At 38.2% G+C, this 27,055-nt stretch overlaps 1 protein-coding gene across 1 annotated transcript in view; it reads left to right on the top strand.

Annotated features, from left to right (window-relative positions):
- The window catches only part of ACSS3 (acyl-CoA synthetase short chain family member 3), a 149,802-nt gene that overhangs the window by 9,919 nt on the left and 112,828 nt on the right, over positions 1 to 27,055 (top strand). Inside the window, exon 2 of the mRNA XM_032854687.1 lies at positions 22,754 to 22,898. Within this exon, the coding sequence (XP_032710578.1) occupies positions 22,754 to 22,898 (145 nt within the window). The remainder of the gene's footprint in view (positions 1 to 22,753; positions 22,899 to 27,055) is intronic.

Genomic DNA, 27,055 nt, shown 5'->3' with positions numbered 1-27,055 from the left:
ACACATGTGGGCTACAAGCCATCTGCATTGTGGAGCAGAAATGCATTAATAGCAGATCTGGGGAGTCCACTTGAACCCACAGTGAATTTGCATGAGTACGAAATAAACTTTTATTTTTGCAAGTCACAGAGAATTTGCAGTTGTTACTGTAGTGTAATCCAGCCTATCCTTACTGATTGAGAGGGCAATAATTATAACTTTATAGGATTGTTGGAATGATTGTGTTGCTGGTGTACATAGTGTCCAGCATGTAGTAAAAGCAGGTAGGCTTTTTTGTGTCCATGTTGTGAGCCAGGTACAATACTGAGTGCTATAATTTATTTAATATTTATAACCACCCTGTGGGATAGGGTCAGTTTTTATTCTGATTTAATGGGTGTGGAGATGGAGATACGGACAGTTTAAGAAACTTGCCTAAACTTATAAAACAAGTAAGTAGCAGATCTATGATTTGAATCCAGGCGGTCTGAAATTAGCTTCTATACTCCATCTAAATATTACATATAAGAGCACCTGGCTGGCTCAGTCAGCTAAGTGCCAGACTCTTGATTTCAGCACAGGTCGTGATTTCAGGATTGTGAGATCGAGCCCCACATCATGGTGGCACTGGGCATGGAGGCTGCTTAAGATTCTCTCTCTCTCCCTCTCCCTCTGCCCCTCACCCACCCTCCCCCCGCACGTGTGTGCTCTAATAAATACATAAATAAATAAAAACTACATTATAGTGTTTCTTTACTAAGAGTTAATTTTAGCTTTTCTTATCTCTTCTCCACTGAAGCCACTGAAAGTAATTAAAAACACCTGCATCTAATTCTTAGAAACATTTGGAAAATACTCGTATTATATATGGGGTAATAGATTGATACTCTTTGAAAAAATGAGTTGTGTTTTATAGGTAAATATTTAAAATGTGTACAGCAGTCCCAAAGTTGGGGAGAGAGAGGCTTTATATTGTTACCTACTCTGGAAATGTTTCCTGGACAGTAGAAAACAGTATCAATCTTCTAAAAAATTCTCTGTTGGTTTTTTGGCTTAAGGAAAATGTATAATGACCACATTATTCATTGCTTGCAATATGTTTTACTACTCCTTTTATTAGAACATGGTGATAAATAGCCTAATTAATTCATGTAAGTATGAATATTTGAGACTTCTCCTTTCCTCCAACCTCTCAATAAAAGAAAATACTGGACTTCTTATGTGTGTATAATTATGGAACTTGTTGATTTTATTTACTGCATTTATTACTGATTTACACATTCATATGCAGTATTCTTTCCTGTTTTTTTTCCACTGCTTTTCCTCTTGAGCCTAGTGCGACAGACAAACCTTGGTAAATGGCTGACGTTGAGGGCAGAGATGAGTTTCTCAGGAATCGTATCGCATACAGCTCTCTCTTATATAAATTGATATACAATTGGTCAATAATATGTCATATTTTTTGAAATTCAGTACAAGGACAATGAGCTGTGGGTGCTTTCACTGACCTGTGTTATTCCATAGATGTTGCCAGACTTCGGGGAACAAATGATCTAAGAATGTTAAATGCTTCTTTTGAGTGTTTGGGGGGTGTGCCACAGTAAGACTTGGGATATTTGTAGGGTCTGTAGTAGGGAACTCACATGTGGTTATTCTCTAGCTCATGCTGGAGCTATTCCTTTCTGCCATGTTGATGTATTAGGTCTCAGTAATGATAATGATAATAGTAGCAGCTAGGGCAATGCAGAGGCAGGTAACTAATTATTGAACACGTACTCTGGCTCAGGCCCCATGCTACAAGTATATATGTGTTCGTTAAATCTTGCCAACACCTTGTGAAATAGGTATAGTTATAATGCACTTTTATAGCTGTATAAACAAAGGACAGAGTGATTTAAGTGACTTGTCACATAGTGGTGGACTTCATTTTTCAACCAAGTTGGGTCACACTGTGGAGCTCAATTTCTGTAATGAGTTGTAACTACACTCTAACTTCTGTCTGGTTATCATGTGGCTGTTTAGATGTCAGGACCTAGAGGGTAAAAGAATGAGAGCTATGTAAGAGTTCTAAAAATTTCTAATCTGAGGTGTAGCTTCCCGTTTCCTCATTTATCATCTGTGTTTCTGTGTATCTTCCACTCTCTGATTTTAGAGGAATTGTAAATCTTCACTGATTTCCCAGATCCCACTTTTACGTGTGTTCTTGACTCATTATTTTTTTATCCTCATAAGCACATCATTTTGAATCTTATTTCCCTTTAAGGTAGTTTGGCAAAGAATACTCAACGCTCATCTCCATCCACTATACATCTACTAGATAAGCTCACACTGATACTTTTACCAGTAATTTCACGAATCATAACGAGGTTACGGAAGGGCAGCGATCAGGTCTCAGTCACCTTTCTATCCCCAGGGAAATGCACATAACCTTGTGTATATCAACTGCACTGACTCTGAAACTTCACCTCATATACAGGTTTTTTGTTGTTGTTGTTTTTAAGATTTTATTTGACAGGGAGAGAGAGATCACAGGTAGGCAGAGAGGGAGGCAGAGAGAGGGGGGAAGCTGGGTCCCTGCTGAGTAGAGAGACTGATGCAGGGCTCCATCCCAGGACCCTGAGATCATGACCTGAGCCGAAGGCAGAGGCTTAACCCACTGAGCCACCCAGGCGCCCCTGGATTTATCTTTTTTAATCTCTCTTCTATCTGGGCTCCTATATAAGTTGTAGGTAGATATACCTAAATTATCCATCCTACCAGAACCCAAAATGATTCATGAATCTTCTTTCTATGAAGGCATCAAAGGGTTTGAAATTTTTTTCTGCAAATTTTTATTTAAAATCTAGTTAACATACAGTGTAATTTTAGTTTCAGGAGTAGAATTTAGTGATTCATCCCTTGTATACAACACCCAGTGCTCATCACAAGTCCCTCCTTAATGTCCATGACCTTTTTAACCCATCCCCCCACCCACCTCCCCTCCGATAACCCTGAGTTTGTTCTCCATGGTAAAGAGTCTGTTTTGCAGTTTGCCTCTCTTCACGCCACCCTAATGCTCATTTGTTTTGTTTCTTAAATTACACATATGAGTTAAATCATATGGTATATGTCCTTTCTCTGACTGGCTTATGTCACCTATCATAATACTCTCTAGGTCCATCCATGTCATTGCAGATGGCAAGATTTCATTCTTTTTATAGCTGAGTAATACTCTATTGTATATATATATATACCATATTATTCATTCATCAGTTGATGGTCATTTGGGCTCTTTCTGTAATTTGGGTATTGTTGATAATGCTGCTATAAACATTGGGGTGCATGTATCCCTTTGAATCAGTATTTTTGTATCATTTGGGTAAATACCTAATACTGGAGTAATTGGGTCTTAAGGTAGTTCTATTTTTACCTTTTGAGGAACTTCTGTTCTGTTTTCCAGAGTGGCTGTACCAGTTTGCATTCTGTTTGGGTCTAAGTTTCCTGATGAGGCAGCTGGCTCCCTTTGCTTCTCTTTGGCTCATTTATCTTTAGTTGTAAAAGAGACTATTTTACAGAATTCATGGGCACTCAGTCATCAAGCCAAAGACACACATACTACAAAGAGGTAAATAATTTCACTTATGTGGTACAGAGCAAGTCCCCATGTGAGCGTGGACCAAAAAAGTTGTCTCTCTGACACATATCAGGTTCTAAGAATTTCAGATTTTTGAGCTGGACCAGTATCACGTTACCAGATTGTCATTTATTTGTCATTTTGTAGTCAGTAAGTTAATGAAATAAACCAAATTTTAGTGATCAAATGAAAATCATTGGTTAAAAGTAGTAAAAGATGCATTGGGGAGGGTGTGTGCTGCGGTGAGTGCTGTGAAGTGTGTAAACCTGGCGATTCACAGACCTGTACCCCTGGGGCTAATAATACATTATATGTTTATAAAATAATTTTTAAAAAATTATAAAAAAAGTAGTAAAAGATGAATACTGAATGATCTCACTTACATGTGGAATCTAAAAAACAGACGAACAAAACAAAAATCCAGACTCATAGTTACAGAGAACAGACTGGTGGTTTCTGGAGTCGGGATCGTAAGGGTTTGGGTGAAATGGGCAAAAGGGGTCAAAAGGTACAAACTTCAGGCTATAAAATAAATGTCATGGGAATACTATACTTAATCATACTGTATTGGATATTTGGTGATTGCTGAGAGTTAACCTTAAAAGTCCTCATCACAAGAAGAAAGAAAAAAAAAATTGTAACTCAGTGTGGTGATGAACGATATCTTGACTTGCTGTGATAATTATCTGCAGTGTATACAAATGTCAAATCATTATATTGTATACCTGAAACCTATATAATATTGTATGTCAATTATGCCTCAATTAAAAAAGAATTAAAAAAGTGACAGCAATGAGATAATATAAAATATTATTTTTCTAGGACACATTTATGATATTGTCATAATGGTACAAATCTTAATATTATTATTTGATACAAAAGCTGATCATATCCTGTTAAGAGCTTGAATTTTAGAAGACAGGACATTGGCTTTATTATTGTTTTAAAATGCTGAATCCTGACTGCTGTTTACTTCTACTGTTTACTGTAAACATTTTATTATTTCACCTGAATATTTCAAGAGCTGTTTGAAGTGTAATTTGTAATTACAGGCTTGGTAGATCTAATTTGATAAATTGTTCTCTTATCTAGGTTTAATGAACTTATAAAAGAATTAATTTTTAAATTTATAACTGGCAAAAAATACCTTTAATTAGGAAGATTTTCTTATTAAATATCTAATTATTTCAGTCTATATCTGATAGAAATAATAATGCTTGCAATCAAAACCTCTTAAATCCTAGAAGATGACTTTATTCTCTCTGTGTGTATTTGTATGTGAGTGTGCACACCTATGTGTATGTGTTTGTGAGTGTGTTTAAGTGTTACAGAATACAAAATATATTATTACAGTAATAATAACAATATTCCTTACCATAGTTTGTTAATTTATCAAGCACATACATTCTTAAAGAAGAATTTAAGGAAGGTTCAGTAACTTGCTTATGCTTACTTGGCCTGCAGGTAGCAGATCTGGGATGAAAAACCAGATCTGTTAGACTTTAGAGTGTATCAGCTTCTCACTGTATCTTAATTCCCCTCCAGTTAATCCCATCTTACTATCACGATACTAGTGTTATAGATTTAAAAACAAGCCTGGTGCCTATATGCATATATTTACACACACATCTATGTTCGTTGGCCTGTTATATTTATAAAAGTGGAGTTTTTTTTGGCTCAGAACTTATTCATTCATTAACTCATTTGTTCCTGCCATCCTTTCCTCCTTTCTCTTGTTCATTCCACAGACGTTGATCCAATGCCTTCTAAAGCCGGGAACTATTCCAAGTGCTGAATGAGAATCCAGATAGAGTGTAACTTTGAAGACCCAACTTCACACATCAAAGGAAAAAAGTGTTGCTTGCAATAAGATCGCTTTCATTTTCCTGTTTAAAAAGAGTAATTCCGAGTGATGGGGACTATCTATAATAATTTTCTGAAAATAGGTGTATTAGAATTTGTTTTATTTTATAGTCAGCTCTACTCTGAATTGCCTTTGATTGTTGAGGTGTGAGTAACTAGAGGATACAACCACACATTTGGATCAACAGTAGCTGCTTTCTAACTAATGAATCCTTTCATAGATAAAAGAATCAACCAGTTTTCATTTTATCCATGTGTACAGCCTCTTATTTTCTGCTAGAGGTGCTAAAGGTGCTAATACAAGGAAGGTGAGGAAAAGACAGGTAACAGCAAAGAGAATAAAGGGAAATAGTGGGCCTAGCAGGGGCTAGATAATAAACTCAGAAAATTGAGTAGGCTGCACTGTAGTTAAGTTTCAAATTATAAAAATGTTAATGGAAAATGTTTTACCTATGAATGTAATATCTATGAAGATATTGGGGGTCGACAAGGATAAAGTACGGAGAGAGTTTATGATACCATTCAAAGATTATTTTTAAGATAAGAGTAGGGAAAAAAGGCCTAATAGAATTTTCGAGTTATGTTCAATGGTATCTAGTTAGTCAAATCAGATTTATTTTTGTAGCTATGTCTATAGCATGGTTATGTCTGTGAGGTTCTGGTGAGAGCAGAAGGTGGGAGGTTGGATGACACATTGCGTGGTTTAGTTAAAAGAGCAGATGTTTTATAATCACAAGGCCTAAGTTTGAGACCTCGGTTTGAATTGACATTGCTTCTTCATTGACATTGCTTTATTCGCAATTAATTTTGATCAGAATTTAGGTTTGATGAGCATCAAGGACGGCACTTGACGTCATGATCACTGGATATTACATACAACTGATGAATCACTAAATTCTATCTCTGAAACTAATACAAAAAATTGATTTATGATTTTTTTTCCCTAAAGAAGTAGTATTTCTTTCAATTCTAACTGGGTAAACTCAGGAAAGTTGAAATAGATGGAAAATCAACTGTAGTTCAGTATCTCGATGCATTCTTAGTGCATATATTGGTATATTTTATATATTTCCCTTCAGTCTTTTTAATCTCATTTACAAATTTTTATTTTGTAATAATTATAGACTCATAAGAAGTTACAAAATAGTACAAAGAAGTTGTTTGTACCTATCACTCAGCTCTCCCCAGTGATAATATCTTACACAAGTAGGACATTATCAAAACCAAACTTGACATTGGCACTGTGCAATTAACTAGACTATAAACCTTCTTTAGATTTGCAAGTTTTGGCACACACTCCTATTTTTTGTGTATGTGTTTTCCCTTTTAAAAAATCTGTATGTCGATCAGACTGTTTGATTCTCTAGGTCTCTGTTTTGTTCTTGCTGAAAAATGGAATTATACTATCTATACTGCTGATAGCTCATTTTCCACTTGTAATAAGATGTGATTTTTCCATTCCTCTCTTCTTCTATTCCATGATTTTTAATGTTTTTAGAATGTTTTAACATCTTGGGTGAATGTAAAATTTTTTGTTTCACAATCCTGATGTTGATATTTAGGTGGTTTCTCTTTATTTGCTGTTAAAAATAGGCAGATATATTTATATCTCTGGATACAACATTCCAAAGATTTCTCTTTCTGTCTCTGTCTGCTTCTTTCTTTCTTAACTTTCTTAGATGTCTAGATCAAAGAGAAATTATACACTTTCTTTTTTTTTTCAAGATTTTTAAAATGTATTTGATAGAGAGCACTAGTAGGCAGAGAGGTAGGCAGAGAGGCAGGCAGAGAGAGAGAGGGGGAGGCAGGCTCCTGGCTGAGCAGAGAGCCCAATGAGGAACTCAATCCCAGGACCCTGGGATCATGACCTGAGCCAAAGGCAGCGGCCCAACCCACTGAGCCACCCAGGCGCCCAAATTATGCACTTTCTAATGTATATTGTCAATTTTTTTCTCCAAAAAGATTAATATTGTTCATAAAGTTTCATAACTTTCTTCCTTACGAAATATTTAGAGAATAAAGATAAAAATTTATTGAACATTGAACACTGAACTTTGTAAAATCTTAATGTTGTATCACATTTGCTTCAAAATTTTTTTTTTAAGCAGTAAGACCAAATTGATGTCCCTTTGTATTTCTCCCAATTACAGTCTTTGTAGAAACAGTGTCAGAATAATTTGTATGGTTCAATAGGACGAAAAAGTTCTTCTCAGGCATTCTAAAATGACTGATTGTATTCCTCCTCTCTAATAAGAGCTTGTATGAGACATCTCTCTGTGGACATGAGCTAAGTGTTGTGCAGAATGAGTTAATGAATGTGGTGTCTGCCTTCTGGGAGTCAGCTGTAGGGGAGAGTTCCATCAGAACATTGTGGTGTGTCATTCTGTATGAGTTATAGCCTTAAAGAGAAGGAAAGGGAGAGCTAAGATGAAGATGTAATATGAAAATAGGAAAAAGCCATTAAGTCCTCAGGTTTTGGGCGCATTACTTTCAACACTTACCTGTTTCTACCCTCTTTTCACATTTCTCCTTAACCAGGGAAAAGTAACAAATGTTAATGAGTTGGCTTCCTTCTCTGCATGGTGCCTGGGCTGCTCTCTCTTCTCCTTTTTTTTTTCATTCTTTCTTCATCACTTCATCATTGTTATCGGGATTAAATACTGAGAGGCATCTTCTCTTCCCTCCAACAAATACTGGTTAGTGTTGGAGTGTGGCACCTCCTCTTCTGTCCCTTCTTGGTTCTCTGGATAGTTTGGAGGTTTCAGAGTTATCTGCTTGGAGATCCTGTGGGCCCTGGTCTGTAAGTGTGTCTTCCTAGGAACCTGCTCTGGTTTGGAGTTTGGTTCCTTATGAGTTTCTCATGACTTATTTCTGAGTTGGCTGATGGAGGACCTCTGTTCCTATGGAGATCCTAAATGCTCTCTTGAAAAGGACTGTCTGATGAAGCTTACTTTCCCTTACAATGTACTTTTAAATTTATATTTAATTATGATTATATTTCAATCTTAATGAATTCATGCTTTGAAATTTTAACGTGTTTTGACTGGATCTTTAACATCTGCCCATTACTATTAATTAATTATAATTTTATCTTTTATATTATTAAACCAAATTCTATTTGTTTGATTAAACTCTGTTTCTTTCCTGCATTTCCTCTACATGAAAAATAAAACCAACAAGATAAAGTGGTGTCTTCACTTTCAGCTTTGTATTTAACTGTCCAGCATGACTCATAACCCGTGGATCTTCAAGATCATTCATTCATGCCTTTTCTCTTCATTGACAGTGGATGTAGTTCAGATAACAGGTATTGATTTCTTGAGAGCCTTTCTTTCTATTCTTTTTCCTGTTGGCTGTATTTCTCATCTTTGGCAGTTCACTCCATTTTAATCTGCGATGCTCTGGTAGAGGTGCAGATGTCTGCGCTGTCCTTTCATGTTGAGATGGGACAATCTGTGGCTAGGGCTGGTAAATGGGGCCAGGTTCTGTGTGTGTGTACTCACAGAAGGAGGATCGGTAGGGCTGAAGGATGTCTCTCTCTTTGTGTTCGGTTTCCCTGTTAAAATAATTGTCCTATAGAGAGATGTGCTTTCCAAATACTTTTACAGAAACAATATCCCTAGTGGTTAAATTAACATAAGGTTATTATGCCGCCCCAAGTAAGCAATTACCCAATTTGGAGGGTTTCCTGGAACAGTCAGTTGATAGGGCTCAAGGCCAGCTCTCTGTAATTTAGATGAGATGTCCCCGTGTGTATAAAGCAATATGATGCCTTCTTAAAAATGCTTAAAGCCCTCTCTGTTTGTGTGCCATGGCAGTCTTTTGAGCCAGTCGTCGTGTTTTTACTGAGCGCTTACGTCATGAGACTCTTTTTCTTATTTGTGTTAATGTGTCAGAAGAGCATTACTTCAGTTCACGTTCATTCACACTTGCAAGCAGTTATTTAAAAATAATTATTGAGCATTTGCTATGTGCCATTAATGAGCTAGCACATGGTCTCTGCCCACAGGAAACAGCCTCTAGGGAAAATACAAGAATTACTCAAACAAGCACACAGACATGTGAAATTGGAAATCCATCCCATTTTCCTTGGAGTCCGAAAGAACTGGGTTGCAGTCTGCCGCATATTAGTTTTATAATTCTGCGGAGTTGGTTGACCTCTCTGAGGTGTGTTTCTCATCGATAACATGAGAATAACAGTGTTGTCCTCAAGGGACGGTGTGCATTAATGATTTTATATATATATATAAATTGTCAGGTGCGGAACCTGGCATATTGGCCATTAACAAAATATTAGTTTCTTTTCCTACTTCAAAACTTTTTCTTCTTATTCTTCTTTTTCTTCTTATTTCAGGTCTCCCTTAAAGGCAACATAAACTTGACATACGGAGATGAAGAAACTCTCAGGCTTCTTTGATACCATCCTTCCTCCTCCTTCTAGTTCCTTTTTGATTGTTCTGTAATAGTTTCTCTTCCCCCATGTTTTCACAACTTACTTGCTCTTCCTGCCTAGTCAGTGGATCCTAACTGCTTCCATTTCCTCGTTTGCCTCTCTGACCTGAAATCCATTTCTAAGCAGGACATTCTCCAGCTCTACACCTTTTAATTAGCCTGCCTGCCCTTAACAAGGCATTCCAGGCTTTTCAGATGAGGCCTCCATTGGTCCTCATTGTCTTGGTTCACGGTGTGCTCCACCCCAACATCTCCCATTCCAGCAGCATTAATGCCCTTGCACTCTAAACCAGAACCTAACTTTGCCTAATTTTTGTAACCATCTCACTTGCCATTGCCATTAAAAAATTCTGTTAATTTTCAGTGCCTCCCCCCTCAGCCACCTTCACTTTTCACCCTTTTCGTAAAAGCCATTTAAAAGATTGGTACAAGCTAAAGAGAAGCCAGAGCTTCCTTCTTGTCTTCCTACCCTCACTTCTCACCCATGTTGTCTGTATGCTAGGTTCTCCTTTCCTTTACACACCGGTTTCCATGAGCCTCAGTGCTCATCCCTGTATCCAAATTGTTCTCCCAAAGATCATCAATACCTATGTGGTCCTTTTCAGTGAACTGACCTGAAGTCCTTACTTCATTTGATCTCTCTTCAGTATTTGGTGTTGGGGACCACTTCTGCCTCCTCGAAATTCCCTACAGCTGCATTGCTCAATATGGTAGTCTGTAGCCACATGTGATGATTTAAATTTCAGTTTAATTAGAATTAAGTAACAGCTAACATTTAGTTCTGCAATGACATTAGCCAAAGGTGCTAAGCTGAGCACTTGAAAGGTGGCTAGTATGATTGAAGAACTAAATTTTAAATTATATTTATTTTTAATTAATTTAAATTTAAATTTAACCAGCTACCTGTGGCTATGCTATTGAGCAGTGAAGAGATAGAAAATTTCCATCATCACAGAAATTTCTGTTGTACAAGTCTTCTCTAGAGACAGGATTGGCAAAGTTTTTCTTTAATAGTAAATATTTTTGACTTTATGGGCCAGTAAGTTTCCATTGCAAACACTCAGTTCTGCTGTTATCAAGCAAAAGCAACCACAGAGAGTATGTAAACAGTTGAGTGTGGTTGTGTTTCAGTAAAACTTTATTTACACAAACAGATTGTGGGCCAGAGTTGGCATGTGGCTATAGTTTGCTGATTCCTCTTGAGCCCTGGTTTCTTTAAGATGCATTCTTTTCATTCTCTTCCTCTTTTTCTCTAAAAATCTTTTTTCAGTCTTCCATATTTCTCACACCCCTTCCTGCCTTCCATCTCTATCCCTGCAACTCTATTATTCAAGAAATCTGGCAATAGTCACCCTCCCCTTGTATCCTGCTTTAGCCTGTTGTATCCATTGCCACAAAACTGTGCTTTCATAACTTACCTAAGCCATTATCCCCACTTGTGTGTATAAAATAGTAATTAACTGATAGAATTATTGAAAGGAGTCAATGAAATGTGTATAAAATTGTGCTTGTAGAGTACATTTTACAACACAGAATAAGTGGTTGTGACTTGGAGCCTGACTGTTTGACATGCAGTCCACTGGGAGGCCACTTAACTTCTCTGTGCCTCAGTTTCCTCATCTGTAAGATGAAGATGATATTAGTATCTACAGAGTCATTATGAGAATTGAATGAATTTGTGTTAGGTGTTCATAGTATTGTCTTGGCACAGAGTAATTGCTCTTTGTTTTTTATTTTGTTTTATTTTTCCGGTTTTATAGATGGAGGAAGAAAGACCTAAGCACGTTAATTTGCCTGCAGTCCCTCATTTAGTACCTGAAATGCTTGATATTTGAACTCTGATTTTTTTACTTCAAAGTTCAGACCCTTATAACAAATACACTACATTCATTTCAACATCCTCCTGTTCCTAACCACATTCCTCTAGCTGGAATTAATCTCTTTTTTACTGTACTTTCATCATACTTTGTTTCTACCTCTGCCAGCAAACTTGCCACATTTTGCTTCCTATTACAGTTATTGCAAATCATTCTGGCTTTTAGAGGGGTGGACATGTTCCCAATTATATTTTTTCCAGTTTCTTTATAGTCTCAGTTCTAACCAACAACAAATTACCGTTAAATTTGCTGGATAAAAAAACTTTTGAAAAGAAGATCATTATTGATAGTTAACATTGGGGGTTGTAATCTGCCACAAGTCTGCCTATAAAATGATGAATTGTTTCTTATCATGGTTATACATTCCTCACTATCTTAGCATGGATTTAGTATTTTAGTATGTAGTTAGCCAAATATATCCATCATCTTTGAATTGTTTTCAATATGTTATCCTTGGGTTTATTTAACTTTTAAAAAAGAGCTTGAACTTTTTTTTCCCTGAAATTGTGCCAAAATAAAGACCCAAATAGGTGGTCGTTAAGGAAGGAAATTGTAGCATGATCCAAGGAAGGGAGCTCCTATCAGAAGGTAAATTGTAAGTTGGACTTTCCAGTTAATTAATGGTGAATGTATGACCAGTACAGAAATCAGAAGCTGGGACTACACAGAAGGTTGCAGGACTGTGACTACCAAATATGGTTGTGCTGGGGCACCTGGGTGGCTCAGTTGGTCAAGTATCTGCCTTTGGCTCAAGTCAGGATCCCAGGGTCCTGGGATTGAGACCCCATGTCGGGCTCTCTCCTTAGTGGAGGGTCTGCTTCTCCCTCTCCCTCTGCCTCACTTGTGCTTTCTCTGTCTCTCTGTCTCTGTCTCTCCTTCTCTCAAATAAATAAATAAAATCTTAAAAAAAAAAATCCCAAATACGGTTGTGTTAGGGGTCTCTTTCTTTCAACAATTGTTTCTTACAGATTGAAATATGTCAGTTTGTAGAAGAATTTCATAGGTCACACTATTGAACATATGGTAAGTTTTATTCTTGAAATAGGAGGGTGTGGTGAAATTGAAAGGAATATTTTAAATTTTACCAGTTCCACTTTCTGTACCTGGGTAATCAGATTCACAGAGTAAATGCTATCAATTTTTCCCTCTGAAAGAAGTTTTCTTTTTCTTTTTAGTGTCAGAGTTTTATTTCCTTTTATAATGTTTGAAAACTGGTTTAATACGTACATGCCTAATTAACAAAATTTTAGCTCTCAACCATCAGAAGGTTGGGAATCATGAGAATTGTGGGAATAGAAGAATCATGTGAACATTTGGCACTAGTTTCTTCCAGTACCTAGAGATCAAGACTATGAAACTCGTCAGGCTCCCAACCTCTTAAAAATCTTTGAGATATCTACCTACATTCCTCCACTCAGCCCAGTGTGTGGGCCAAGTACACACTCCAGTTTAACCCTTTTGATGAACAAGGTCAGTGTGAAATACAGGGTGGGCTAAAGTCAAGTATTAGGAAGACAGGATTCAGGGTAGGCTAAGGGGAAGAAGAGAAGTCAAATTCAAACAAGATGCTAGATGTAAACTAGCAGGGGTTAATGAGGAAAAAGCAAGGGAAAATAGAAAATTATGCATAAAGCAGTCTAGAAAGAATTTTAAGAGCTTTCTTCTTCTTATCTCCCTCCTCCTCCTCCTCCTCTCCTCCTCCCCCTCCTTGACCTCTCCTCCCCTCCTTGACCTCCCTCTCCTCCTTGACCTCCTCCTCCTCCTCCTTCTTCTTTTGTAAATATTTTATTTATTTGAGAGAGAGCGTGCACACAGAGGGAGAGGGAGAAGCATAGTCTTGGCTGAGCAGGGGTGCCAAGGCAGGGCTCAACATGGGGCTCAAATCCCAGGACCCCGGGGACCCCAGGATCATGACCTGAGCCAAACGCAAATACATAACAGACTGAACCACCCAGGCACCCCTGCCAAGAGCTTTCTTCTTACTGGAGCTCCTTCTGAAGACTTTCAGGTCCACCCTCGTGAACTCAGACACTGATGATGGTGTGTCTTGACTTCTTTTTAGGGATATCTATAGCCCAGGTGTCTCTCATTCATGCACATTTGTCTCTGGTTACCTGGGAAATTTGCTTCATAACATATGTGCTCACTCAAAAATACAGTCGACAGGGCAGCCACCATTTGGAATGTCACTGGTCCTTGTGACAGAGAGAAGGAAGTGTGGAAAACACAGGCTGGATCTTGAAGACTTCCTGCGTTACTTCTCTAGCTGTGTTCATGTGCCACGGCGAGCTTCCTGACCATGTGCCTCAATTCACGTGCAGTTTTACAAGTGCCTGGAATGAGGGCAACTGAAATCGCAGTGGACAGCAAGCAGATCTGATGAACACAGATTTATAATAGAGCTATGTGATTCGAAGGTTCTATGTAGCCATTATTAGTATACTGTATAGCTGCTTGAGGTTGATTCTGGTGAGAAAAATAAATAAAAAGAAGAAGCAAAAATTTAATGATCCAAGTTTTAGTTCCTTAAAACTGAGTTTAGATGTTGTCACAAGTATAAGAAATATTCCTTCTTACTAGAAGAAAATTGAAAAGAGATTTAATTAACATTTTTCATTAATGGTAGTTATAATGATATGAAGTTGATAATTCAGTCAAACCAAGTGCCAAGCAATCTTCTGTTAAAATCTATATTTTTATTCAAATATATTTATATCATCCATTTAATTCATTAATGCATGTTAGCAAAAACCGAATCACACAGAAGTATTTGTTACAGAAAAATATAGACTATCCCTTTTCATACTGTCCCATCAATTTTTCTTTTACCCAACGTTACCACTATTCATATTTTCTTGCACATTGTTCTAGACTCCTTGTGCTTTTATACAGCACAGAGATAAATATATAGGCATCTTGCTTTGGCTGAATTAAAAGTACTGTGTATTATATCTTTATATCAGTATATCAATCCAGTGGGGGAAAATAATATCTCATTATTGTTTTAATGTTTGTTTGTTTTCCTGATCTTCAGCAAGGGTGAGCATTTTTTTTTTATTTTTTTTTATTTTTTGCTTATTGGCCAGTATCAGTTTTTTTCCCCTCTATGGATAGCATGCTGAGATTCCTTACTTACTGGGTTTTTAATTTTTTTATATTGATTTTTAGGTACACTTTATGTATTGTTAAAGTCAAAAATATATCTTTCCCCTTGTTATTTATGATAACAAAGCTTTATATTGTCCTGTTATAAGTGTGTGTGTATACATATGTATTATGCATATATATTCTCATATATATATATATATATATATATCAGAGTCTTTGCCAGGGCAAAATTTCTAGATACAACTACTTGAATGTTCTGTCAGTAGAGTCTTATGAGGAGTTCTCTCTATAAACTCAGTCAGCTTTTAGTTACACTCAGATTTCATTCAGTTTTCTGAAGAAGAAATTCAGGGCCGAGATGTGGTAGAATAAAAAAATATGAATTTTTTTCCTTTCTTCCTTTTTATACATATGCATAATACATTTGTAAAATTGACTATGGATAAATAAACATATAATTTTACCACCACATCATTATATAAATATAAATATGTAAGTATACGTATACCTCTCCATACATATATATATACACAGAGATATCATATAATACATACATGTAATACATACTATATCACATATATTATGTACAGATTTTATACATATATGAATAAATTATTGGCATGTGGTATAAATTTATGTATATACACACACATACACACATACATGAACAGCTACATACACATGCATACACACATACACTCTTCTGAGTGTCCAGTTTCAGGTAACTGACTGAAGTACATTTCAGAATCGAGGTAAGAATCTTAGTTCATGTGTCAGTGAATACAGATTTTGGTTACTAGAGTCCTTCTTCCTGTGATTGAGAGAAAAGAGGGGATTTCCAGGTGGCAGTGGTATGTAGGGTTTCTAGACCTCCTGGAAATCACATAGAATCTTGTCCCTGTTCTACAGGTCTTAAATATTCTAGAGGAGCATCTATGCAGAAACTCCCTATTTCAGAAAGTTAGACCGGGCTGGTGAGAGTTTATGTGGTGTGTGTGTAGGTGGGGGGTATGTTTGTATGGCTTATGTCTGGATTTTCCATCCAAACCCCTATGGCCCATTTCTTATTCCCACTTGCCTCTGATTGTGGAGTTATTTCAGAGTTGTACTGAGAGCCTTTTGGTGAGCCTTTTTATTACCTGCTTGGGGTTTATAGTTTCCCCATAAATATAGTGTATGGTACAGTTATATGATTTTTTTCTACACATTGTTTCCTTTGTTTCATCTTAAATTGGCAGTACATAAAATGTCATGGAAATCTTTCCCTATCAGTACACTTGGATCTACCATGTTTTTTATGACTTCTGGATATAGCAGTCATTCTACTTCTGTTTGCTTCATATAGGCCAATATTTTCCTCCTCTCTGATCGGGTGGTAGCACCATTTCTAGTGGTTCCATTATTGCTATCAATTTATTTTCACTTTTGTATTTTTTTCTGTTATTAAGTGAGCTGTGGGGTACATTCAGATTTCTTTCCGTTTTCTGCAGAAGAAATTCAGGGCCAAGATGCGGTAGAATAAAGAATATGAAGTTTTTTCCTTTCTTTTTTAAACAGAAGTAAAAGCTGACTGAGTTTAAAGAGAACTCTTTACAAGACTCTACTGACAGAACATTCGAGTAGCTGTTATCTACAAACTACATAGCCTTGGCAAAGACTCTGATATATATATATGAGAATATATATGCATAATACATATGGGAAGAATGGAGCATCATGAAAGAATGAGTATAGTAAACATTATTTAAAAATATATGCTTGCACAAAAATTGATACTTGTAAAATTGACTATGGATAAACAAATATAATTGTACTACCACATCATTATATAAATATAAATATGTAGGTATACATATACCTATCCATATATATAGAGTCACACACAGATATCATACAATACATATGTATAATATATACTATATCATGTATATTAGATACAGATTTTATACATATATGAATAAATTATTGGCATATGTCAGGGGTCAGTTTAGAAAATGAAACCAGAAGAGAGTATTATGGATTTTTCTTAGACGAAGAAATTGCAAAGGAAAATGATGAGTTTATTTGACTGCATACAAATTTCAAATCTTTTTATGTCAAGAAACACCATGAATTGAAATTAGTGAATAAATTGAGAACATAATTTCTAACAATGTCAGACATAAGATCAATGTTCAATATAAAGAACTTTTAAAACTTGTAAAACTTTTGATAAGACATTGTACTTAATACCAGTAGTCAAACCAAAACTAAAACTACTTTTCACTTCTCAAACTGAAGAAGACTGAGAAGAATCTGTATTTGGAGAGTGTGATAAAATAGAATTTCAGGTATTGCTGTTTGTAATGTAAATTGATTCAATATTTCCAGAAGAAATGAAATTATTTGATGTATGTGTTTGATTGTAGCAATCTTGCCTGCAAATACAATAAAAAACAATGTAACCAATATTTCTCTATAAGAAACATCATTCCAAGATCATTTAAAATAATGACAGTATTATGAAAAGCAATTTGCAACAATACAGGGTTAACATTATTATTGAACAGCCATTGAATGGAATATTATGCCATCATTAAATGTGTGGTGTTTTTTAAATTTTTCAGGCCCTTGGAAAAGGTTCACTGTGTAATCTTAAACATAGAGGCAAAATATTTACATATATAAACAAAATACCCCAAAGTATATTTTCTCAGTTGTCTGTAGTGGGCATTAGTTATTTTAATAATCTGGGGAGACAACCCGTTTAAAACCTGCTCATGAATTTAGAAGGGACAGTGAAGAGACAGCACATAGAAAGTATTCAATTGACCTTTACTGAAATGATTTGATTTAAAATGAAATAAGAAACTTGTCGTAGTAGAATAATCAAATCTTTGAGCTGGGAGGTTCCTTGCAGGTCACTTGGTCCAGTCAGCCATAGTAAACCAATCTCTTAAGTCTAGCCAATTTATAGTGGTATATTCATCAACTCTTACCACCTCTGGAGCCATGCCAATTTGTTATCTCCTACAACAGTTCCTGTTGAACACTGCTTCAGGCCCTGCCCTTTATTTGAATTTTCTTTCTGCCTGTCCTAAAGGGTATCCTTAAAATTCTTTAAATATCTTGGGGTACCTGGGTGGCTCAGTGGGTTAAGCCTCTGCCTTCGGCTCAGGTCGTGATCTCAGGGTCCTGGGATGGAGCCCCACATCGGGCTCTTTGCTCAGCAGGGAACCTGCTTCCCCCTCTCTCTCTGCCTGCCTCTCTGCCTACTTGTGATCTCTCTCTCTCTCTCTCTCTCTCTTTCTGTCAAATAAATAAAAATCTTAAAAAAAAAATTCTTTAAATATCTTTAAGGGTATCCTTAAAAAAGAAAACCCTAGGATATTAATAACAAATATGAAACTGCTACATATTTTCAAATACTTGAGAAAAATCTAAAGAAAGCTTCAGCCAAGAGACACAAGATCTAAAGAAAAACCAAGTGGAAATTTTAGAACTGAAAAATGCAATTATCAAAATAAAAATTCACTGAATTGACTTGACAGCAGAATGGAGACCACAGAGGAAAGAATCCGTGAAATTGAGGGTAGAAAATAAGTTATTTATAAATGAATTAATTAATATGATGTTAATACCAATGTGTGTCTAGGTGTCTAAAGTCTTGGGTTGCAGGTATGGCATTATCCAATTTCTTGCCAAATGTCCTGGGAATTATTCTTGTTTTAAGTCTCTGTTCTCTCAACTTTAAAATGAGATAGCAAAAACTATCTTGGCTACTCTACCTGGATCATAAATCCAATGTTTCTTGGACGTTTACTAATATTTTTATTCATTCATTTATCAAATATATATTGAATGCCTAATATGAGAACTGCTATAATAAATCCTAGCATTGTAGGGAGAGTATGACATTGTCTCTGCTTCAATTAGCTTACAATGTAATGAAGGAAACATAGAAGTAAGTAGACCAGTTGTCATTGCCATGTGACAAGTACCATGGCAGGGATCTGTGCATAGGACTGTGGAACTGCCTGGGGTTGGGTGGTGGTCAAGGTCAAGGATGGCCACAGCGAGAGTTGCTGACTGGACTCAGGAATTACACATTTTGCAATTCCTTGAAGCTGGAATGTGGGAAGTTGTATGGGGAGAAAGAAAGCTGAGATGAATGGTCTTTGCATGCCCCTGGAAGATACATAGTTTTTATTCTGAACTTCATGGAACAGTATTACATGACTTTAAGCACTCTGTGGTATGAGGACGTTTACACTGAGGAAAAACATTCCTTAAAAACTTGTTTTTAAAATTTGAGTGTGATGACACACAGTGTTCCCTTAGTTTCAGGTGTACAAGATAGTGATTGAACTTCTCTATATTACGCTATGCTCACCACAAGTGTAGCTGCCGTCCGTTACTGTAAAATGCCGTTGTAGTATCATTCGCTGTATTCCCTATGCCGTGCCTTTCACCTCCGTGACTTATTCATTCCATAACCGGAAGCCTGTATCTCCTCCTTACCTTCATCCATCCCCCCACCTCCTTCCCTCTGGCAACCATTAGTTTGTTCTCTGTGTTTACACAGCGGATTCTCCTTTTTACTCGTTAATTCATTGGTGTTTTAGATTCCACCTAAAAGTGAAGTCACATGGAATTTGTCTTTCTCAGTCTGATTTACGGACTAAAAAACATTCTAGTAGCGTGGAGAGGTGACTTGAGAGGATGGGTTGAGGCCTGAGGCAGGGAGATTAAGTAGGAGGCCGTAATTCTAACCCAGGTTATCAATGCGAGAACAGAACACTTAGGGAGATTAATGTGATCTTCCATATGGCCAATTGAATGTGGAGAATGAGGGATCAAATCTGACTCTGGGGTTTCTAATTCAGGTCCCTGGGTGTAAGGTTGTTCCTTGAAATATGGAAAACAGGGGAAGGGGATGGTTTGTACTTGGGATGGGGCATTGGGTTGAGGTGGGGTGAAAATGACTATGGTTTTGGACATGTTATTCTTACCAAATAGAGATGTTGTCTGAGTGAGAAAATGTTTTACTCTATTCTTCTAGGTTCTTTTGGCTGATCTGTTAATTAAATTGACATAATATGAAATTAATAGGAAAAAAACTAATTGTGAATGTATGGGAGCCTCATACAGATGTGAGAGATTTGAAGAGAGACTGTTGAGGCTTATATGCCATCGTGAGCTAAGGAGGGCCTAGAGCTTCAAAGGGAAGGAAGACAATTCACAGGAAGATGGAAAGAGCAAATGTTTGTTTGCAGAGACCATGAGGCCGGGAATTTGAACAAATAAGGCTCCCCCCAAGCCTACCATGCCTGGCCCATACTCTTTGTAGTTACCTTTGGTGATAGATCTTTTCCTGGACTAAGCCATCTAACTAAATTCTTAGAAGCAGTTAAGTAGTGGGGGCCGGGGGTAGGGCACAGTTTAAAGGTCTTCCCGAGTCTTTTGGGCCTTGATTGTCTTCTGCTCAAAATAAGCCACACATCAAAATAGCATGTTTTGGGGACGCTCGTTCTGAAACCCTTCCATGTCCAGCAGACTGTTGGCTATAAGGGTCTAGAACTCAGAAAGGAGGTCAGGGCTGGAGCCAAATGTGGAAGTTGGAGCCATATGAGTGTAAAGATTACCCAGAGAGTGTATGCAGAGTAAGCCAAGGGATGGATATGGAACCTTAGGAATCTTGGCCAAAGATTTGACAGAGGAAGAAGATTCCGTGAAAGGTATTGGGAAGAAATAAGTAAAGAGGTAGAAGAACAGTCAGCAGATGATAAAGTGAATTCCTCATGTTCTTTAGTATTGAGGGGGCCCCTTTTTTGTGCACGGTCATGAGTGGAATTAATTATTGGGCACAAAGTGTGGTAGAGTGGAAGTCATAGAGAAAAAGAAAGAGCAATGACAACATTGACAAGTATTCCAGCAAGCCAATACTCTAATATTCTGTCTCAGAAACAGAAACAAAGCCAAAAAAACAGAAATAAATATTTTTGTGAGAAAATCCTATAAAACATCTTTCCTTATTTCTGCCACAAAATGCTGAGCAAACTACCCTTTTTTCTTGGCATATTTGCTAATTATGGCCACAATTACACTGCCTATCCAGTAACCCCAAAAATGTCCAAATCCCAACACATTCAGCGGTTATTTCCAGGTATCTTGAGGTTGTCACGGGGTCAGATGACCCAGGATAGGCATGACTGGAAACTTGGCTCCAAGACCTGCATCTGACTGGGTTGGGTTCCCCGCTTCTGTTGGGCTCTACTCCCACCTGCAAATACCTGCTTGGGGAGGAGGCTGAGGAGGCAGCTGCAGCCCCGGGAGGCTCTTCCCGGGGGAGAGGAGGTGAAAGAGAGCAAGCCCAGCTGCACAAGTGTGTTCAGGGCTCTGCCTGAATCGTGTGCTGATTCCGCAGAGCGTGCTCGCACAGAGGAGCCCACGGCCAGGGAAGTCGTCTCCGCTCACGGAGGTGGGGGCAAGGGCAAGAGACAATATTTTTGAACAAACACTCAATCTATCACAGTTGGCGATTGAGAATCCTTACGTTAATTACTTTTTGTGCTGTGCTGTCAGGTCGCCATATTCTGATTATTGCAGTGTGTAGGGTCATTTGACCCCGATTAAGCGATGCCTCAGCCTGCTGAGTTCTGTATGTGTAATTTTTTCATGCTGCCACCAAATCTATAGCTGCTTTTAATTCATTGCCTCATTTCACACGGGGCTTTTTGAGCAAAGACCTGAGGTGAGCCTCGGCTACCTGACAAGGCTTTTTCTTCTTGCGTCAATTTTTTTTTTCCTGTTATTTTGCATTGTTACAATATTTGCTAGTCTGACATTGGGACAACTAGACCACTGGTCCATTTGAATACTTTATTCTAATCCCCTCCTCCTAAACAAGTAGCAAATGCAAAGGCTTTTCTTTTGGAAAAATGAGATAGAGTTCCTTAAAAAGTATCTCTGTCTATCTACATGGTATCCATATTTTCACTGGGAGGCTAGTGAACAATTAGGAGATGAAAAGCACTAAATTGCAAAGGTCTTCCAAAAAATTAATTAAAATTTCATGTGTACATTCATTCTTTATTCAAATTATGAAACATCCCAAAGATGTGGAACAGAGCTTATCTATTCTCTGTGCAACCAGAGACATCACACTTCATTGAAGCAAAAAAAAAAAAAAAATCTATTTATCTATATCTGTATCTATATATACCTTTTAAAGAAGAATTGAATTTTCCAGTAAGTTTGTCTTTTTATAGCAGATACCCAAACTCAGTCACACATCTATGATTTGTCCTCTCAGCCTGATGTTTGCTTGGCCTATATACAATTCATTTCATCTGTGTAACCTAGATTGTTTTGGTGCTCTATACTTAGTTTCTTCCTAACAATAAAACCCACAAAGTTATCCCCTTGAAGTGTGAGGTATTTTTTTTTTTTTTTTAGTGCACATCAAAACAAATACATATTTATTAAAATAAAGGTGTCCTTTCTGGGGAGGTGTGGATGGCTCAGTCGGTTAAGGGGCTGCCTTCGGTTCAGGTCATGATCCCAGGGTCCTAGGATCCAGCCCCACGTCTGGGTCCCTGCTCGGCATGGAGTCTGCTTCTCCATCTACCCCTCCCCCAACTCATGCATGAGCACTTTCTCTTTCAAGTAAATAAAATAAAATCTTAAAAAAAAAAAGAAAAGAAAAGATGTCCCTTCTGTGCCATCTTAAATATCTACTTTGTACACATCATTACCTGGCTCAGCATGCATGGGGAAACACTATTTTAAGGGCAGTGATGCCAGACTAGAAATACACAAACTAGTTAGGCAACAATATATTTTGGAAAGAATTATTAACACTTACCTTCCAATTTTTCAGGTTCGTGGAAGGGATGCTTAACATTTGTTACAATGCCATCGATCGTCATATTGAAAACGGTCAAGGAGATAAGATTGCTATCATCTATGACAGTCCTGTGACAAATACTAAAGCAACTATTACCTACAAAGAGGTTCTGGAGCAGGTACTATCGTAAATGTTCCGTATATGTTACTTGGAAATCATATAGAAATTGCTGAACCTACATCCACATCGTGTAACTTTACTTCGCTTAATTCCTTGACCTACACTACTATGGTTTCCTTTTAGGTGCATTGGAAAAACTAGAGGTGTGCTAACTCAGAGACAGTTTTTATCCCTTATGTTACATGTTACAGAACTGGAAGAGACTCATTTTACAGGGAGAATTTAGCAAGCCTCTGAGGATATGTGTAAGTCCTCTCCTGGCCTTTGCTTCCATCTCTGTTGTCGTCATGTCAGTCCGGCTCCTTTTCCGCTTTCCTCGTAGCGAAGCAGCATCCCGACTTCCACACTACCAGCCTCCCCCCCTGTTAGATCACCACCTGACGTGACACATCAGAGTTTTCTCTTTAAGAAAAAACCAGTTAAAAACCTTTTCCTTAAAAATTGCTATTAGAGAGTAAAATCTGCCCCACCCCCCACCCGGGATGTAGAAGCCATTTGGAATGAAGCATTTCCCAAAGGTTCATTTCCAGACCTTCTGGGCCATGCACACAACCCACACAACCGATTCACCTTGGTTGTCTGGTCATGCCCTCCGGCACTCCTCGCCCTTTACAGGTCTTTCTACACACTGTGCGTTTCCCTAATTTGCTTTTTTCCTTATTTGTTTGTTCTTTCCCATCTATGTAGTTTTTGAGTGAGTCACAATATTGACAGATGAATTATCAGATTTTTTTTTTAGCATTAGGGTAGGAATGAGGTTTCAGAAGTAATTATAAAAGTATTTGGGGATTGTGGACTGGGCAACATGTATTCTAGCTCTGTGGGGGCATTTATTTACATATGATTTAAAGGGAGATAAAAGTAGAGGGTTTCTGCTTTGATGCTATTGAGATTTTATTTATTTATTATTTTAATTAATTGATTTTAGAGAGTATGAGTGGGGAGGGGCAAAGGGAGAAGGAGAGAGAGAGAGGGAGAGAAGCAGACTTCCCGCTGAGCAAGGACTCCAACACGGGGCTTGATCTCATGACCCTGAAATCATGACCTGAGCCAAAATCAAGAGTTGGATGCTTAACCAACTGAGCCACCCACGTGCTCCGACATTATTGACATTTTAAGCCAGAGAATTCTGTTAAGGGTGCTATTATATTCAGTGCAGATGTTTGGCAGTGTTCCTGGTCTTTACCCATGAGAGGCAGTAGCGCACCTTCCGCAGTTGTGAAATGACCAAAAATGTCTCCAGGCATTGCTGAATGTGTCCTGGGTGGCAAGTGGTTACTGGCTGAGAACTACTGGTGTAGCAGAGTTGGTTTGGAAGCATTTGCTTTTAAATGAAGGCTTTCGAAAGCACATTGTCTTCTTTCGCTTTTTTAACCTACTTAGGGTTTCTACTTGGTTTTTAGAAAATTTGGTCAACTTTCCTTGACTCCCAGAAATTATATCCTTTTGCATCAACAGTGTTCCTGTTTAGACATGTGAGATATTTCCAAAAAAGGCAACGGGGACAATTCTGAGTTGTTGCAAACAATCAAGAGAGAAATTTAATCCAGTTTTGCTCAAGCTAGGTCTCAGCCTGGTTCTATCGGTGAATGCCAGCTTCAGCTGACTAAAACATAAGAGGAATTCATGAAAAGGGAAGACTAAAGAACCAGGTTCAGAAAAATGACACACCCCAAGGGAGAAGGGGACAGAGGTAAAAGTTTAAGGAGAAACCACACATTGTCTGGTAACTAGACTTGCCGACTTGAGGTAACCCCCTAGACGGACATAGTAGGCATACTAGTTGGCCAATTTTAGGTCATGTGCCTAAAGTATCCTCCAGAAAGAGGAGGAAGAAATGTCTTCTTTTCTTTTGATTTCATAGTAGGAATTGGGGCCCTCGCTCCCTCAGGACTCATACTGGGGGAATTCCAATCCAGTAAGAAGGGAGTTCAAGCATTAGGCAGCCCAAGACAGAACAAAACAAAATAATGACACATTTATACTGTTGGGTACTTTATATTGGTCTGTACATGTGAACTCTGTTTTCAGAATGAATTATACAGAAACAGAGCTCACACTGGGGCTGAGGAGAGAAAGAACTCCATTAGCAAATGACTCTGTTAGTCATCTGAGGCCATGTTTTATTATAGGAGATCATGTAAGTTTCCCGATCACCTGCTGGACCCTGTGTTTTATTTTAGGTTTGCATTTTTGGCTTTTAGATGAGGGTTTATCTATGATTAAAAACTTAGTCCTCTGATTTGGGCATATTGTCATAGTTTCATTTTATTAATATTGAGGCCTAAGACACAGGCGAATCTTAAGTAGCATACGGATTAGGAACTTTACTTACATATTTCTGAATATTATCTACACCAATATTGAATTTGATACATAACCATCAGAGCCAAAAGAGAAGGCTTTAGAGAAACATAAACTAAGGAGAGTTAAATAATTTCTTGTTGTTTTTTTTTAAATCAATTGTGTAAGCGTATATGATAAATGCACACACATTTTGCTTAGAAGCATTTCTGCTAAGTCATCTTGATTTTCTAATATTGAGTCTAGACTCTTAGACCCTTTTGAGGTTTGTACTGGTTCATTGGTTTCAGTTTAGCCTGACATCAAAGTACTTAAAAGGCCTGTTTCTCTCACCTGCTGACAGCTTCTGATTGCCCAGGCTTTTCTTCTCTAAAGTACTAAAGGAAGAAGTGTTAGGAAAGAGGGAGGCATTGTGCTTGGCTTTGATTACCTGCTCCCGGTTCCCTGCGGCCTTTATTTTATTAGGTAGAGAAGGCAGAGAAAGATTTAATGGTAATGCCATTGAGAACAAACAAAGAGAAGTGGCTTTGTACTTTACTTGTTTTAATCTCCCCTGTCTCATTTCTACTGGGAGTTTCTGGCTAAGTAAAACTTTATTAAGTTAGTTAGCATTTCTTATTTAATTAGGGAACAGACACATTTTAGGCTAAATTGTTTCAGTGACATGAAGGATCTGAAGATTTTACAGAATGACTCAGAAGTAGAGCTTTTCCAAAACTGTCACCTTTTATGTAGATCTGATCATTTATACAATCCTTTATTAAGATTTCTTGGAGAGAGATTTGAGCCTGGTTCAAGATCCATTGTTCATTCATTGAACAAATGTTTGTTTTGCATAACAAGGGGTACAAGGTAAATGCACCCATTTCCTAATTTTAAGGAGCTAAGAACCCTATGTAAATGTAATAAAGGTAGTGTTAGGGGGCAGTGTTATGATCTGTAGAAACACATGGGAAGGCATGCAGCTCAGCCAACTGTTAATAAGCACAGAATGGCTTTCTGGAAAGAGTCAATGCCTAAAATTAGCCCAAACAACCAGAAGTGGGAAGGGAAATCGTGGGAAGGAGAGTCCTGCTGACAGAAGGAATCACACATACGGAGATATTCAGGGAAGGGAGAACCTAGTGCCCCCCGCGGTGGTTTTGGCATTAAGTATAAGCATGAGCAGTGAGGGAGATAGGGCTCCAGTGAACCAGACTCCCGAGAACTCTCAGCACCACACGACAGATTTGTACTTTGTCTTGACCGCACAGAAAAAAAACAAAAGACACTCCTCCCTGTGACCTGTGGTTTTGTGTCATCACCTCCTGCGACTTACTCCCAGCCCTGCCACACCACGCACCCCGGCCCCACCGCACTGTACTCCCCGGGCCCATGCACCTCACCCCGGCCCCACCGCACTGTACACCCCGGCCCCACTGCACTGCATAGCCTGATCCCACTGCACTGCACATCCCAGTCCCACACACTGCACACCCAGCCCCACTGCACCACACACCCTGGCACCATGCACTGTATACCCCGGCCCCACTGCACTGTATACCCTGACCCCGGTGCACTGCATACCCTGGTCCCACACACTGCACACCTAGCCCCACTGCACCATGCACCCCGGCCCCATTCACTGTATACCCTGGCTCCACTGCACTGCATAACCTGGCCCCACTGCACTGCACATCCGGTCCCACACACTGCACACCCAGCCCCATGCACTGCACACCCAGCCCCACTGCATCACACACCCCAGACCCATGAACGGCACACCCCAGCCCCATGCACTGTACACCCCAGCCCACTGCCTCCTGCATTTAACTTTCAGCTTACTCCACTCCTGACTTAAAGCCTTTGTAC

This window comes from Lontra canadensis, unplaced genomic scaffold (genome assembly GCF_010015895.1).
Source record: "Lontra canadensis isolate GAN:19392208 unplaced genomic scaffold, GSC_riverotter_1.0 scaffold9, whole genome shotgun sequence".
In the NCBI taxonomy this organism is placed as follows: Eukaryota; Metazoa; Chordata; class Mammalia; order Carnivora; family Mustelidae; genus Lontra; species Lontra canadensis.
The sequence above is the reverse complement of the archived record's forward strand: the minus strand, read 5'-3'. Positions and strand labels throughout refer to the sequence as shown.